The 15135-nt window shown below is 35.7% G+C and overlaps 1 protein-coding gene across 1 annotated transcript in view; it reads left to right on the top strand.

The window, feature by feature from the left end:
* eIF5 (eukaryotic translation initiation factor 5) overlaps positions 1-14638 on the top strand; it is a 59602-nt gene extending 44964 nt beyond the window's left edge. The window contains exons 7-12 of the mRNA XM_089642767.1: positions 1004-1190; positions 2274-2417; positions 3052-3296; positions 3876-4083; positions 4705-4899; positions 13578-14638. Coding sequence (XP_089498893.1) covers positions 1004-1190; positions 2274-2417; positions 3052-3296; positions 3876-4083; positions 4705-4899; positions 13578-13706 — 1108 coding nt within the window. The 3' untranslated portion in view covers positions 13707-14638. The remainder of the gene's footprint in view (positions 1-1003; positions 1191-2273; positions 2418-3051; positions 3297-3875; positions 4084-4704; positions 4900-13577) is intronic.
* The last annotated feature ends 497 nt before the right edge of the window (positions 14639-15135 follow it).

The following is a 15135-nucleotide window of genomic DNA, read 5'->3' as shown; positions in this document are numbered from 1 at the left end:
CATTTTTCGCTCTGAGTTGGAAGATCCCTTCAAATCTTTGTATCGATGATAAGGATACGTATTATGGATAAATATCGTAAGATGTCAGTAGTGTAAAGATGTGAGATTTTTTAAGAGTATAAGTTTTACCGTGCTCAAGCATGTTTCATACCCATAACGCCGAAGAAACTTTGCGTCGCACAGATGTGCCACCCGCGTACAGGGCATGTACAGTGCGTCGCAGGCGTGCGTCTCCCGCAGAGAAAAGGTTAATATACACAAATATGTATATGTATATGTAGTATATCGGACATACAGAGCCAAAGTCATTATGAGATAACAAGATCTCAAGTTTTTATGATGTCCTTAATATTTTTGATAAAACCATTAAGATATCTGTGTCAAAATAAATATGATACTATAATATTATTCCATGCCTCAATGCTTATCCCACATCCTTAATGTGCAACTGCTATATAGTTAATATTAATGGATTTTCAGCACCACCATACATTTAAAAACTAATGTTTTGTTTTGTTCAACACAGTGAAGAGATAAGGGTGATCGCTAATTACTCTCATTGAACATGTGTGAAATTTAATGTATAATTTTGTACAATAAATAGAGAAGTAACTGGTACAAACAGTCACTTCTCATCGAGTACTCGGGAAAGTAATACTTGTTTAATTTAATGTTTTCCTACTGCCCCTGCAAAAACTCTCAGATCAAGGTGTCAATGTGTGCCGGTGCCCTATTGAATTTGCAGTATTTGTGCAGGCTTCACTAACTTGGTCCCGTACATGAAGCTTAACTGCTAAAATAATGTCTAATCTTTTCTATATAGCGAAATTCTTCGAAGAAAAGCTTTCTCTTATTAGTGATTTTGGCCCCGATTAAAATGACGGTCACGAAATTCTGGATTTGATTCTGTCACACTACTATGTATGAGGTTTAGGGCTTTTAAAAGTCTGCTGAGGAAATTTTGAATTATGTGAAAATAATAAAAATTTGTTGTAAATTTCAGATTCATCCGCAAGTTTGTGCTATGCCCCGAGTGTGACAACCCAGAGACTGAGCTGCTGGTCAGCGCCAAGAAGGGGAACATCTCCCAGGGCTGCAAGGCCTGTGGTTTCCACGGTGCTCTGGACTTCAACCACAAGCTGAACACCTTCATCCTGAAGAATCCGCCCAACGCCCCCGTGTCTGGACAGGTCAGCATTCATTCTAATTTTTTATTTATTAGTTATAAACGCCCTTATGGGTTTCAACTTTAATTTACAGTTTACATGGCTTAGTGTATACAGAAAATAAAATAAAGTTTTAACCCTACAAGTCCCAACAACAGTGAAATTTCTTATGGAATTTCCGAATGCTTCGGAGGTATTTTAAATGTGCTATATATTTACTATTTTTAAAGTTGTTGTAAAAAAAAAAATACCATTTTGGAAACTATATAAAAAATATCTTTCAGATGTTTGTATTTGAAATAAACATTGATATTTCTAAATAATAAAATTTTAATATCAAACATGAAAACGTTGACCAAGAAACTTACCGAAACGTTTTGACTCGAAACTTCCATAATTTTGGAAGAATTCAATACATATTTAGAGAAGACATTCCGACAAGGAATTTGTAAGAAAACTGTCACTTTTTCACTTTCATTGAAAAAATCCCGCCAATTTGTAATCATACTCAATTTTTAGGATTTTATCCATGGAATCAAGTGTAAATATTTAAGACAGACCGAGAATTATAATTATTTCTCCGCATTATAGAAAAAAAAAAATAATACTTAATTAGTGTATGGAAGACCTGGAAAGATCTGTCTGACTGTGAAAGGCTCTAATGGAATATGATGTTTGCGGTTAGTAATATACTTCCGAGGCTTGAGGGGTTAAAGCTTTAGATAACAATAAAATAATAAAAAAATGAACACAAATTTATGGTAGGTTTAAAGGATCATAAGTGCATATTATATTAATCTTATCTTCCCTAATCATTGGATATATAAAGAAACCCCCGTCTACTTTACTGCTCACACTTCTGCTTGCACTTGACTCGCTCTTTGTACGCTTATGCACCTAGATATTTAGTAGCAGTTACTTCTTTTACAAATTTTTAGCCCATTATCCAAGAGCTTTGAAATTAAATTGCTTGCAGACTTATCAATAGTAAAGTTCTTTGTTTCTCTACTAAACATTTTCGATCTTCTTTGATTATCTGACACTTTATATCCATCCATATGTATCTGTTTTGTAAAACGGTAAGTTACATTGTGTTTGTTATTCCAGGCCACCACCGGCAGCGAGGGCAAGCGCTCCAAGCGTTCCAAGAAAGGCTCCGTGACCAGTAACGGGGAGACCTCTCAGGGTGACACCACCGACGGTGTGGACCAGGACCACAGCATCGAAATACCAATCAAGCTCAAGTCTCAGGTACACTCCTCTCTACTTTCTGCACTTTTCCAATCAACTGTTCAACCAAGCCATTACTTGCCACCGTGGACTGAGTACAGCAACCCTTTCCCAAACATAAGAATTGATACCCGCTTGAAAGTTATCTCTTTTAAGCCTTTTATTTATTGATTTTGCAGCAAATGCGAATGGCGAATTTGCTTTTGATTATCACCTTGGTTCCCTTTCGTATTGGTAATTTGTTATCTGGTATATTCTAGTTTTGTCAATTTTCCATGTACATTTTACTTATCTCGTAACCAGTTTCTTATACATACATAATGCACTGGGTTCTTGCCGACTATTGACCAGTTAATAACTGAATTATTTTGCCTTTGAAAAATGGATAAATTTATCAAAGAGCTATAAAGACATTTAGGTCACTACTATGCTGCCGCGGTAACTAAAAACAGTGTCTCAAGGAAGACACGGTAGTATGTCTACATTTTGTTAACCGGATCCGACAAAGATAGTCTGTGTTGATGCAATGGGTTAAATGATTCTATAATATCTTTGCTACCTTATTCATTTACTTCTCTGCGTTGACTGTCTTCGCTGAATATACGTACTCCAATTGAGACCTTTTTCTAATGATATTGTATATGCTATATTGCAGAGTTCCCAGGACAAGGTGGCGGACGTGGATGATGGTACGTGGACGGTGGACGTTTCTGAGGAGGCAGTTCGCGCTCGGCTACAGGATCTGACTGAGGGTGCTAAGAACATGACTCTGACTGATGACAATGAGAAGAGCGAGAAGCAGCGCATGGACCTGCTCTATGAGATGATCAAGGCGCGCCGCGATGCGCACCAGCTAGAGAGCGGGCCCGTGCAGAAGGAGATCCTTGCTGAGGCTGAAAGGTAACACTTGTTATATTAGTCCTAGAGAGAGTTCGTATGTGGTGTCGTTCTAGTATCTTTGTGTTTTTTATTCCTCCACACAGGACATGTGAGAAGGAAGAGGACAATCGTCAAAGACTTATGTAAAAGCTTTCTCTGGGATTCCTTAAAAACTTTTGTGTCTTTTGATGAAAACCTACTTCAATTTGAATCAAATTCCCACCATATTACGACTCTTTGTTGCTAATTTTCACACTATTTCCTAGTTTTTATTGAACAACCATGAGGTAAAAAAGAGGTTTGCATGGAAAATTTTCAGGGTTCATTTCAGGGTTTGCAAAGTCCGTATTACACAATAACAAATTTCACTCCGGATGAGACAATCAGACCTTTTTTCTTTTCTTGTCCAAGCTTTATTTCACTTTTCTTGGTTTGTTAAACTGAGTTCTTTCCATTTTTCCATTGGAGTCATTGATTTGAGGATTCTTTGATTAGTAATTTTTCTTGAGATTGTTATGAATTATGTGAATTGATCATCATCAGTTTACTGCTTAGTATTAATGTTACTGCTGAAATGAGCCCTTTTCCATTTGCCTGCAGACTGGACATCAAGTCCAAGGCGCCCTTGGTGCTGGCGGAGCTGCTGTTCTCGCAGTCCATTGCGGCCGAGGTGAAGAAGCACCGCCTGCTGTTGTTGCGCTTCACACATCAGGACACCAAAGCGCAGCGCAGCCTGCTGGGTGGCCTGGAGCAGGTCATCGCTCTGCACAAGGACACGCTGCTGCCTAAGACTGCCGTCATCTTGAAGGTCTGAATTATCACATTTTCATATAGTTGAGCGTCGCCACATCAAACAAAATAGGAACCTTGCCTCAAAATTTCGACCAACCCTCCAAGCAGAATGTACTCTCTATCTCTAGGATTGTCGTTTATGGTGAGTATTTTCAGTCATTGGTGAGAACCAACCATTCAGTTTATTTTTACGGAATACATGGTGGGCTCAGTGTAGTTTATGTCCTTGTGAATACTATCATGATAAGTAGAAGCGTTTCTTGAAATACTTTTCTCTAAATTATTAACTTCATCTTAATATGCTTCCCAATTTTTAATTTTTTAATTTAATTTTATTTTCTTGTTTAAAAATAAACTATTTCTTGTAAATTTATTAATAATATTATTTAACATAAAAAAGAAAATGAAAAAGCTTCCTAAACATTCCTTTCCCTTACTGAGCACTTGATAATAGTTCCCAATTTATTATCCCGTTATTGAGGGTGCCATAGTCAATCTGGCTCCAGGCAGAGGGGCAGGAGTGGTGTCATACAAGAAAAACTTGATGTTTTGAACTTCATCTTTAAAATTGGTTATGAAAATATCTTATTTACAAGGGTTTTTATTGATTTAATGTGTGTTGTTTGTGTTGTTGCAGTTGCTGTACGATCTGGACGTCCTGGAAGAGGGCACCCTACTGGAGTGGGCCGACAAGGTGAAAGGGCGCTATGTGTCCAAGGAGCTGGCGGCCGACATGAGGAAGGTGGCGGAGCCACTGCTGCGCTGGCTGCGCGAGGCCGAAGAAGAGGAGGAAGCCGACAGCGGCAACGAAGACCAGGAGGATGATCTGGAGGTAAGACACTCGAATACTTATTTGGAGAATATAGTTATTATCATTATCCTGATTTCAGTTACCACTAGAACCTTGTTAATTCGAAATCCACAGGTCTTTGGAAACCAATTTTGAATTATCTAATTATAATAATAATCCATAATTCGAAATTTTAAGAAAAAAGGCCGACCCTTAAGATTAAGATTTGCATACTAAAAAATTACAAGATTCATTTTCACGTGATATATATGATGAATATCTAATTAAAATGGCCGGCCGCGACGATAATCGGCTGTGAACCTTTTGTTTTCAATATTAATGGCCGGCGGCGACGGTAATCTGCTGTGAACCTTTTGTTTTAAATGGAAATATCATATTTTTACGAATTTAGTTTGAATATCTGATTTTAAAGGGCCGTATGCGAAATTTCCATTTACGCAGATATATATCGGATTTTCTGCGACGGTAATGGGCTACGAAAATCCGATTTACTCAAAAATAAATAGTATTATTACGATTTTACTGTATCTGAATTTGAAGGTTTTTATTTTTTAAATTTAGAATTACTTGGGAATTCGTTAATTAGAAATTTGGTTTTTCATGTCCCGTGGACTATATTGTGTAGTGTTTTTAGTGTTGTTTCTGTTTCAGTCTGTATTTGGTGTTAGTATGTTTTCTTTTTCAGATCTCCTTGTTTTGTATCCAGCTTTTTAAATGTTATTATTTTATTGTGATTTTGAATAAGAGTGGGATTTCATTTAATTCCAAATGTTGTATTCGTAATTTGTTGTTGAATATGTTTTTGTCCTGGAGATCTATTGTTTCTAAAATGCGTATTTGTTATCATTTCTTGTGTTTTGTATTTCTGTAAAGGAGTATCGTTTTGTTGATATGATGGTTGTTGATGATTTCTTCAGTGTTAGTTCTTGCCGGGACTTTCAGTACAATTTACTTTATAAATCTAACGCTGTTCTCTTGTACACAAAATTATAATAATAATGTCAATAGTCACATTAAAAAAAAGCACCACAACAGTAAAATGCTAAATTTTACTCCACCTTTATGATTGGTTAGAAAGTAAGTCAGTATTGTTTATGCCGCTATAGGGAGAACCATATTTAATAACCGTTGATAGTTTATTCATATTGTTATGAATATATATGTTAACTGGACAGCGTGGTATAATTTAGCACCATAAAGGAAGCTGGGAAAGATTAATTTCGGGCAAACCGTGTGTCATCAGACCAAATCCGGTGAGTCCAGCCTTTTGGCAAAGAAGAATCAAAAGTAGGGGCAACTGCTGTACCTGTGGACGGTTTTACCTATGGACACTATGCATATTTCACAAACTGTACAACCTAAAATTACAAAAAAAATATTAACATGTAGTAATTTTGTTATATGGCAACACTGACTAACGGCCATTTCTCTTCTGTCCCAACTTGGAAAGCGCAGCAAACTACAATATTTTTTTAATAAAAAGTTAGTTAATTACCATATTGAAACGGTTTTTCCTAATACCCGAATCACAAATTTCGATATGTATTTAGTTTTACTTGAGAAATAACATATCATATATCCATTGACGATATTTAAACCTTCTTAGTAGATTATCTTAGCCATTATAACAATTTTAGCTTATAATGTCAAAATTGTACCTGTGGACAACACGATGATTGTACCTGTGGACTGTCCACAGGTACAATCAATATATCTTTTAAAGTTTAAGAATTTATTTTGTTTCTATTTCAAGTGCATTTATAGTTATATAGTGCGTGTATGTACATTCCCTAAAGCACCACCCAGGAAGACAGAAAAACGAGGAAGAAAACCTTGTAGGACTAGAATACTGACAGACACCCCCGAAAAAAATGAGATAATGAACGCATCTTTAAAAAGAAATCACAACAAAATAAAGGCTAATAATGTAAGGGGAGGAAAAAATAAAGCTTAAAGGGTTCAAAAGGTCCCAGCATCAAAGATAAAACATTAATTGATTTAGACAAGCCCAGCACCAGCAAGATTAAAATAATAAGCGATGTTACGCTTGTTATATGCACAGTTTGTAGACAATATGAAAACAAAATTAACATCCTGACACGTAACTTATGCCAAGGTTATTACCACTCTAAGGACGGGTTGTTTCGGAGAATTTGAACAATTCATCAAATTTCAACGTTCATTTTCGGGTTCTGTGAAAATTCTATTCAAGTTCTGTTATATCATTGTAGGCTAATTGCTTGACAAAACTGAAATTAAAACAGAACTTGAAAAAATCTTTCACAGAACTTGTCCGAACCCGTCAGAACCCGTCCTAAGGACGGGTTGTTTCGGAGTATTTGAACAATTCATCAAATTTCAACGTTCATTTCTGGGATCTGTGAAAGTCCAATTCAAGTTCTGTTAGTATATCATTATAGGCTAGTTGCTTGACAAAACTGAAAAAAACAGAAAAACAGAAAAAATCTTTCACAGAACTTGAAAATGAACGTTGAAATTTGATGAATTGTTCAAATACTCCGAAACAACCCGTCCTAAGTGTGTTTCACTCTAAGTGCACACAAGAGAATTATTCAGATTCAGATGACGAGAATTCTTTCATATGCCAGAGATTCTTTACACTACATATCTGAAAATACTGATGGAGATCAGGATAGTATTGATTCGGAAGAGTTATACAGAGCTGCGTGTGATGCTAATAAATAAGACTATTTAACGGAATGCACACCATTAAAATGTTATTATTATTACTTGTTAAGTTAAGACGGTTTCTTTCTTATATTTCTTTATTTTTTGTTTATTTATATTATTACTGTCCACAAGTACAAACGCGTCCACAGGTACAATGATGTGTGTCCATAGGTACATTGGGTAGTTGTACCTATGGACAAATATGCCGTTTTTTTATAAATGTTAATAACTCGACACTGAAGTGGTTAAAATAAATTATTATTATTAATTATTGTGTCTTAACTATTTCATTTCCAAATAAAAAAATAATCTAATTAAAATATTACACCTAAAAAATTAAAAATATTGTTTTATTGAAAAATCGGGATTTTGTCCACAGGTACAGCAGTTGCCCCTATGTGTTTTGACAGTTGTGATTGAAAATATTTTTCATTTCCTTGTGTTGTTTGCTTTATATATTTTTTGCTTATACACTAGAACCTCGTTAACTCCAAATTCACGGGATTTGAAAAACCAATTTTCGATGAATTTCAAGAAAAAAAAAAAATGGTTGAACAAGTCAAGTTCGGGCAGCCACCCTATCCATATTTAATTTGGAAGCGGGTATGAGTACCGTCGCCCCAGGAACCATTTATTGGGTAATCAACACCTCCGCCATAAATCATCCAAAGTGGTTTGCTACGTTTGGTGACGTTATCAGGGGTGCTTTGTGTTTTTCTGCCCAGAACTTCCCATCCTTCCTCTCCTAAAAAGACCCTCCACACAGCATCCCGAAAGATGACACAGAGATACTGTGCTGAGCTAATACATATTCAGGTAGATATTCAAAGTAAGTTCATTATGTTCCACCACCATGATATGGAGAAGCGTGTGCCTAGTTTGGTTGGTCATCCAATCTTTTGACCGCACTAATTTTTCAATACGATATAATGATGTGCAATAAATCAAATCCATGAGTAAAAAACCTTTTGGGATGTTTTTTAAAAACAAAACCTAATCTAGGGAAAATTCTGATGGATTCGCTGTGCGACCTGTCAGATTCATATGAATCAAATGATTTATTTTGGCACAATTTAATTTTTTTCCATCTGAAGCCAGTGAATCTTTGGCATCCCCGATTGGGGTATTTTGTGAAGCTGAAGGTAGTGAGGGGGGAAAGAGGAAGGTGGGGAAGTACCTGGCTCTTCAGATCTGGTCATCAAACACGGCTATAGCCACTTCAATGGTGATCTTACACCAGGGCGATACTGAGAGTATCTTCCAAGTAGGTAATTATTATGTGCTTTATTACTTACAGGTGAAAATGTGCAAATGTGGTCTTGTTGGCTGTGCCCTATTGACACCAACAATGAAAACCTTCTTACAAGCTGACTTTTTGAAGCTCAACAGTAAACAGCAGTCTGCGTATTTGCACTCTTGTGTGACGATGGTACCAGTTAAAGAAAGAACTGTAAATAATGCTGCTTCTGCTCTCGAATCGCCTCCTAGAACATGCACGTTTAAGTACACCTTGAGCATTGATGGAACATTGAAAGACGTTTGTAAAAAATCATTTTGTGATCTGTATGCTGTGACTGACAAAAGTATCAAAAATTTGCATACAGTGATGAAAGATGATTTTAAAGTGCCCTTGGATGCCACAGGAACACAGCATAATGGGTCGCAATCCATTCCAGCTAAATCTAACAAAGCTATGATTCGAAAGCATATTAACAGTTTTCCATTTTATGAAAACCATTACAGCAAGGTTAAAATTGGTGAGGAGAGGAATTATTTGCACCCATCGCTTAATTTGTCACTCATGTTTCGTCTTTTCAATGAAAAATATCCAAATGATATGGTTGAAAAGTGGCTTTATCGAAATATTTTTAATAAACATTTTAACTTGAAGTTTGGTCAGCCTAGATCTGATGGATGTTTTGTGTGCGATTGTTTATATATCAAGAAAGTTGCAGCACGAGAAAATGAACGGGACGAACTTGACTTGGAAAGCGAGTTACACCACAGAAGGGCAGGAACAGCTTACGAAGTTCTAAAAGGAGACACAAAATTTAGCCAGGCTGACCCTAATATCGTTGTTTTGTGTGTAGACCTTCAACAGGTAATATTTTTACCAATTCTAACACATTCAACGGTATTTTATCAGCGACGGCTTTCATGCTATAATTTTGCAGTGCACAATCCTGCAACAAATCGTACAAAAATGTTTCTGTGGCATGAATCTATCGCCAAACGAAGATCCACCGACTTAGCATCTTGTATTCTACAATATGTGAAAGGAATTTACAAACCCCTACAAGAGAACCAAGAGAGGACACTTATTCTTTGGTCTGACCATTGTGTCGGCCAAAATGACAACTGGAAAATGGTGCCTTTACTGCTATATCTCCTGAACGAAAAATACTTCACTGTTGTAGAACAAAAGTTTCTCGTTTCAGGGCATTCTTTTTTGCCATGCGACCGTGACTTTGCACTGATCGATCGAAAGCTCAAATTTAAGGCCCCTATAGTGCCCGTGCAGTTAGCTAAAACTATAACCCAAGCTCGTCCTTCCAATCCCTTTGAAGTTCATCTAATGCAGAGGGAAGATTTTTACGATTTCGGTGTGGTTGAAAAACTAATCACAAAACTTCCCAAGTTAAAATTCACCAATGCATTGTGGTTGAAGTTGAGAAGAGATGATCCAAACTGCATCAGAGTCAGAGCGTGCCACAGTATTCTTAAAGAGTGGAATACATGCAAGCTGGTTTCAGTCAGCAAGGTTAGCAGTTCTAGGACAGGACTCAACATTCCGCATGACCTACCCCACGCATATTCAGAATGCCTTTCCCTAAAACCTGAAAAAATTAAAGACTTAAGAGAAATGTTTCAATACTTAAGTCCAGAGCATAGACACTTTTACGAGAAAAATGTTTTAAATTTGCCTTAAATTATTTTATTTTGCAACCGGTAAATGAATTCGGTGTCCAAATTGTAATGGACCACACTAGTAAAACTCTTAGTTATGATCCCATAAGGCTGGAGGACTTACTGGTTGAAATACGTGCACACAAAATAGCCCAACATAAGCAGCTCGTTCGATCGACACCAGTTCCGTTTCCAAAAACAGATTTATTTTCTGTCGAAGCCGGTTGTAAATATATACTTATATTACTTTTAATGATAAACTGATGTTTACGACACAAGGTTTTTATGCATAGCACAAAGGATAACATATTATTTTTAAGCACATTATTTTTATTATTAGCCTGGATAAAATATACCTATATAAAATACAAAACACCTATATATTTATATCACTTTGTCAGTGTTGAAAAATATATGTCTTTCAATATCATGTTGTTTTATTATACATTCAATTTAAGCTTACTGAAAAAGGTATGTGTAAGCAACGATGACAGATGAGCACTTGTCCATGTTTTTCATTTTTTAAATCATGTTCAGTAAAACCAACTTTTGAAGTTCTCGTGTTTAAGGTCCCTTGGAAAACCTTCACTGTATGTCATTAATGTATTTAAGAAAACTGAATATTTATTTATAAACTATAAATTACTACTTTAAAATGCCAAGTTCACCTTTATAATAAATACAAAATTTTATAAATTAAAAATGAAATTATTTACATATAATTATACAGTATAAACTCACATTAAAAGTTGAGATTTTACACAAAAATCACCACTCAAATTATAAAAATGGCCTCCGTCTGAACTAGTGGCTAAAATCCAATGAAGTCAGTAATGCCAGCAATTGGAAAATGAAAATTGCCAATTTTATTTGCACTAGATTATAAATATATTATTCAATTCCAATACCATTCTTCATTTATCTCAAAACAGTGATCCTTTTACAGGGCAAGGCTTCAATTGTAGAGTTGTGCCATCTATTATTATATGCACTTGGCTTTGAGTCGAGGCTGGCAAAGGCAGTGGCGGCTCATAACTTTTGATTGAAGATCGAAAATGTTGTTTAACCCAAAATGATTTTTTTTCGAAAATTTGGTATTTTGTATGTATATTTTCAGGAATTTTCCATTTGGCCGTGCATTTCACTGTCCTAAAAATCTTCATACAAAAAAAACAAATTTTCAGAAATATACTATAAACTTAAATTAAAGCACACTATTTAAAAAAAAAATATATATATATATTTTTTTTAAATTTCTGAGATTACTGGAGATTGCAGAGGATGAACCTATGATTATATTTATTTTTCACAAATTGGCGCTATAATGTTATTTGAGGATAATAAACCAGAGAGGAAGAGAGAATATGATTATTTGATGATGTGGGTGATGTTAGTCTGTTTTAACATAAAACTTTAAATGCTAAAAAGCACTATCACAATCTTAGCAGCCCTAGCAAGGGTGCTATTGGGTTAAAAAATGGACACTTTTGGAACAAGTCACTTTTATTTTTACAAGCCTTAGTCACAAGTTATTGTTTGTTGAGAGTTTTAAATTAGAAGAAGGAATATTTGATTATGTATTGAAAAAAACTCTAATAAAATTCTAAGGGCAAAACAGGAAATTACTACTATTCGGCGTCATAAGGAAAAAGGCAGCTGGCAATTTTCAAGGTCACATTCTGATACATGAGAACTATCATGCTTATTAACCTACTAGCTGTACCCCGCCACGCGTTGCTGTGCCCCAGTCTGTCTGTGCAGATAGAGAAAGAATAGCGCGTATTGCTTTTACATCCAACAGATGGCGCTGTGTTCATAAAAAAAACATGTTTTTACCTGTCTCACGTGATATCTATACAGGGTGTCCGGAAACTCGTAGTACAAGCCGGAAACTGGTGAATCTACATCACATTTGGAGTCGATTTTGTAGTATTTTTTTTTTTTATTTGAGCTTTCGTTATCGAGTAAATCGAGTTTGAAGTTGATTTTTTTTTTTTTTTTTTTTTTAATCAAATTCTTATAAATTATTACTGAAGATCAAAGTACCCAACTAATTAAAACTATTTGAAAGTCAAACAAATGAAGAAACTCGGATTTGAAGCATTATTTTGAAATCACCCTTCATTTAACCCGGTGTAATCATAAAATATTTCTGCTCTGCAGGGTTAAAACATCTGTTGTTCAACCCTAAACACCAGAAAAAACTTTAACCCTAAAATAGCCGAAAAATATTTTTTTTTGTTTTTTTTTTTTTTTTGTGAAAATGCTCAAATCAAAAAACTTTATGTTTATTTGGGTTCCCCATGTGGTGTAGATTCTCCAGTTTCCCGCTTGTACTACGAGTTTCCGGACACCGTGTATAATATAGGTATATAAAAACATGCATATTCGAATGCAACGTTTTGTCAAATTTTCGAAGCAATCGGTGAAGAACTTTTGGAGATTTAAGATTTTTAACAAACAAACAGCTGCGTTTTTGCTTATGATGGTAGTATTGCTCTATCGATAAATCAAAATGACGACAGAGACATCTATTGACAATTAGCTGCTTTATTTGCGAGAAAAATCTCGAGATCATGTGTTAAAACCTTTTTTACAAAAATAATCAATCCGCCCGAAAGGGAGTCGACTAAAAAGACAGATTACCCTTTAAGAGACTAGTTATTGCAACAGCTTCCCGATAGGCGCACAGAAACAGCACACCCTGGCGCGTGTTTTATAACCACACTTGTCGCATACTTCGAACTGTAATTTTTACTATTACCGAAACACTGCCTGTTTCTCTTCTCAGTCTTGAACAATGACATAATGGTCACTCAAAAAAACGTGCATCCTGTCCGCTTGCTTTATCTTGTTATTAATGAGTTGTGTACAATTATGCACCGGTGCGCCGCGCGCGCACGCAGGGCATGTGGAGGGCGCGGGGAAGCGTTCCCAACGAGCATCAGCCACCTCCTATTATTCGTTATAAATAAAGAGCCCTGTATTATTTAGCCCCAGGCGCTCGCTATAATTAGTTACTATAAATAATAAAGGCACTGTTATGACAGGTCAATCAGTTTTGTTATTCCAATGTAATACAATGCAAATGTCTCTTCCAGATCAAATATGATGACCGCGCCCTGCCGACTCCCATGAAAGACCAGGCCGCCGCCGCCGCTGCTGCTGCCAAGCCCAAGGTGCACCATGACGACGACGGAGCTGATGACGTGGACATTGACGCCATTTAGACACCACCACACCAATCTCCGCCTCGGGCCAGTGCAACCAAACTGACAACAAACAAGCAAACAAACCATCCTCCAACCAAATACTTAAATCTCTTCTCTTGATTTATGAATGTTCCTGTAGCTAGATTTTTTCACTCTACGCCTTTCTTCAGAGTTTACAAATTAGAAGCTAATTTTCCACGTTCCCACTGATAACTTCTGTATTAACAAGTACTACCATTGAAAGCTGTGGAGATATCGGTGTTATCTTTAATCCTTGTACATCACTTTATTCAACTCTTTTTGAATTATTGTTAAATACTTACTCGGATTTCGTGTAGATTTCTGTTTTGGAGTTGTGCCAGGGAATGAGGGAATGCATCACCTTTATTTATTCTTCGGTCGCTTGGAAAGGTCAATAAAAGTCATGACTCAGTCAGTCTCAAAAATTTCACCTGCCTTTTTAATAAAGATCAAATGCATTTATCAACTGATTTGTTCATTATTTGAGGTTATAATGAATTGATTTATTTACTTTTATAAATTGTTGTGCATCTGTTTAGGATATTTGTCTTAATATTATTAAAATAATGCTTATAATAGAATCCAATGAAGAGATACCGCAATGTTGTAAATGCTTCTGAACCTACATAAACTTGGTGTTTAGTTTTCCATAAACAATATATAATCTCGTAAACAAATGTTTGTCGTCGTAACTCTCCTCTATTTGATACATAGCCGCTTTCTCTCGTTAATCTCTTGTTTGTACTTTCTGGATATTATACATACTTTGATCATATATAATTATAATAGTATAACGTTAGCATAAAGAGGGTACCTTCTTATAACACGGTGAATCACGCTGTTTTAACACCACAGCTATGGATCTTATTATTTGTAATCTGTAATGAGTTCTTGATTTGTAATGATTAAATCTTTTATTGGAAATTAAATCTTGTCATTTGTTTTGTCCTAAACACAAACCTTTCCATCCTTTTATATGAGAGTGTATTGAAAAGTTTCTGAAGCCAATGAACCTATGAACACCTTTTAAGAGCATGTTATAGACCCAGCTGAAATTCTCCACTGTCAAAGCTTCTTTATTTATTTTTTGTTAGCTGGCGGTAATAGTTCATTCCCGACCTTATTAATAGTTACATTAATCATGAGTTAAGTAAAACAACCAAAAAAGTGTGGCTTGTTTAGAGAATCGTCGATTTTAGTATTTGGAATGACATTTTTACAAATGTTTAAAAATTGACTCGCCCTTGTGAAATTACATTATATTTGAACGCCTTGAACGGGAAACTAGTCAATCAACACCACATAGAAAATTTAAAAAAAACTTTTTCCAATTTCTTTAGGAGTTCGGTCTATGTACGTATTTTGAAATACATTAACAGCTGCTGTTAACCAGCAGACGAGATTTTTTCAAATTAGGCCTAAACAA

The sequence above is a fragment of the Hesperophylax consimilis genome, chromosome 18, assembly GCF_061612785.1.
Source record: "Hesperophylax consimilis isolate HC1 chromosome 18, BYU_Hcon_1.0, whole genome shotgun sequence".
NCBI lineage: Eukaryota > Metazoa > Arthropoda > Insecta > Trichoptera > Limnephilidae > Hesperophylax > Hesperophylax consimilis.
This window is presented reverse-complemented; position numbering and strand designations above follow the sequence as displayed.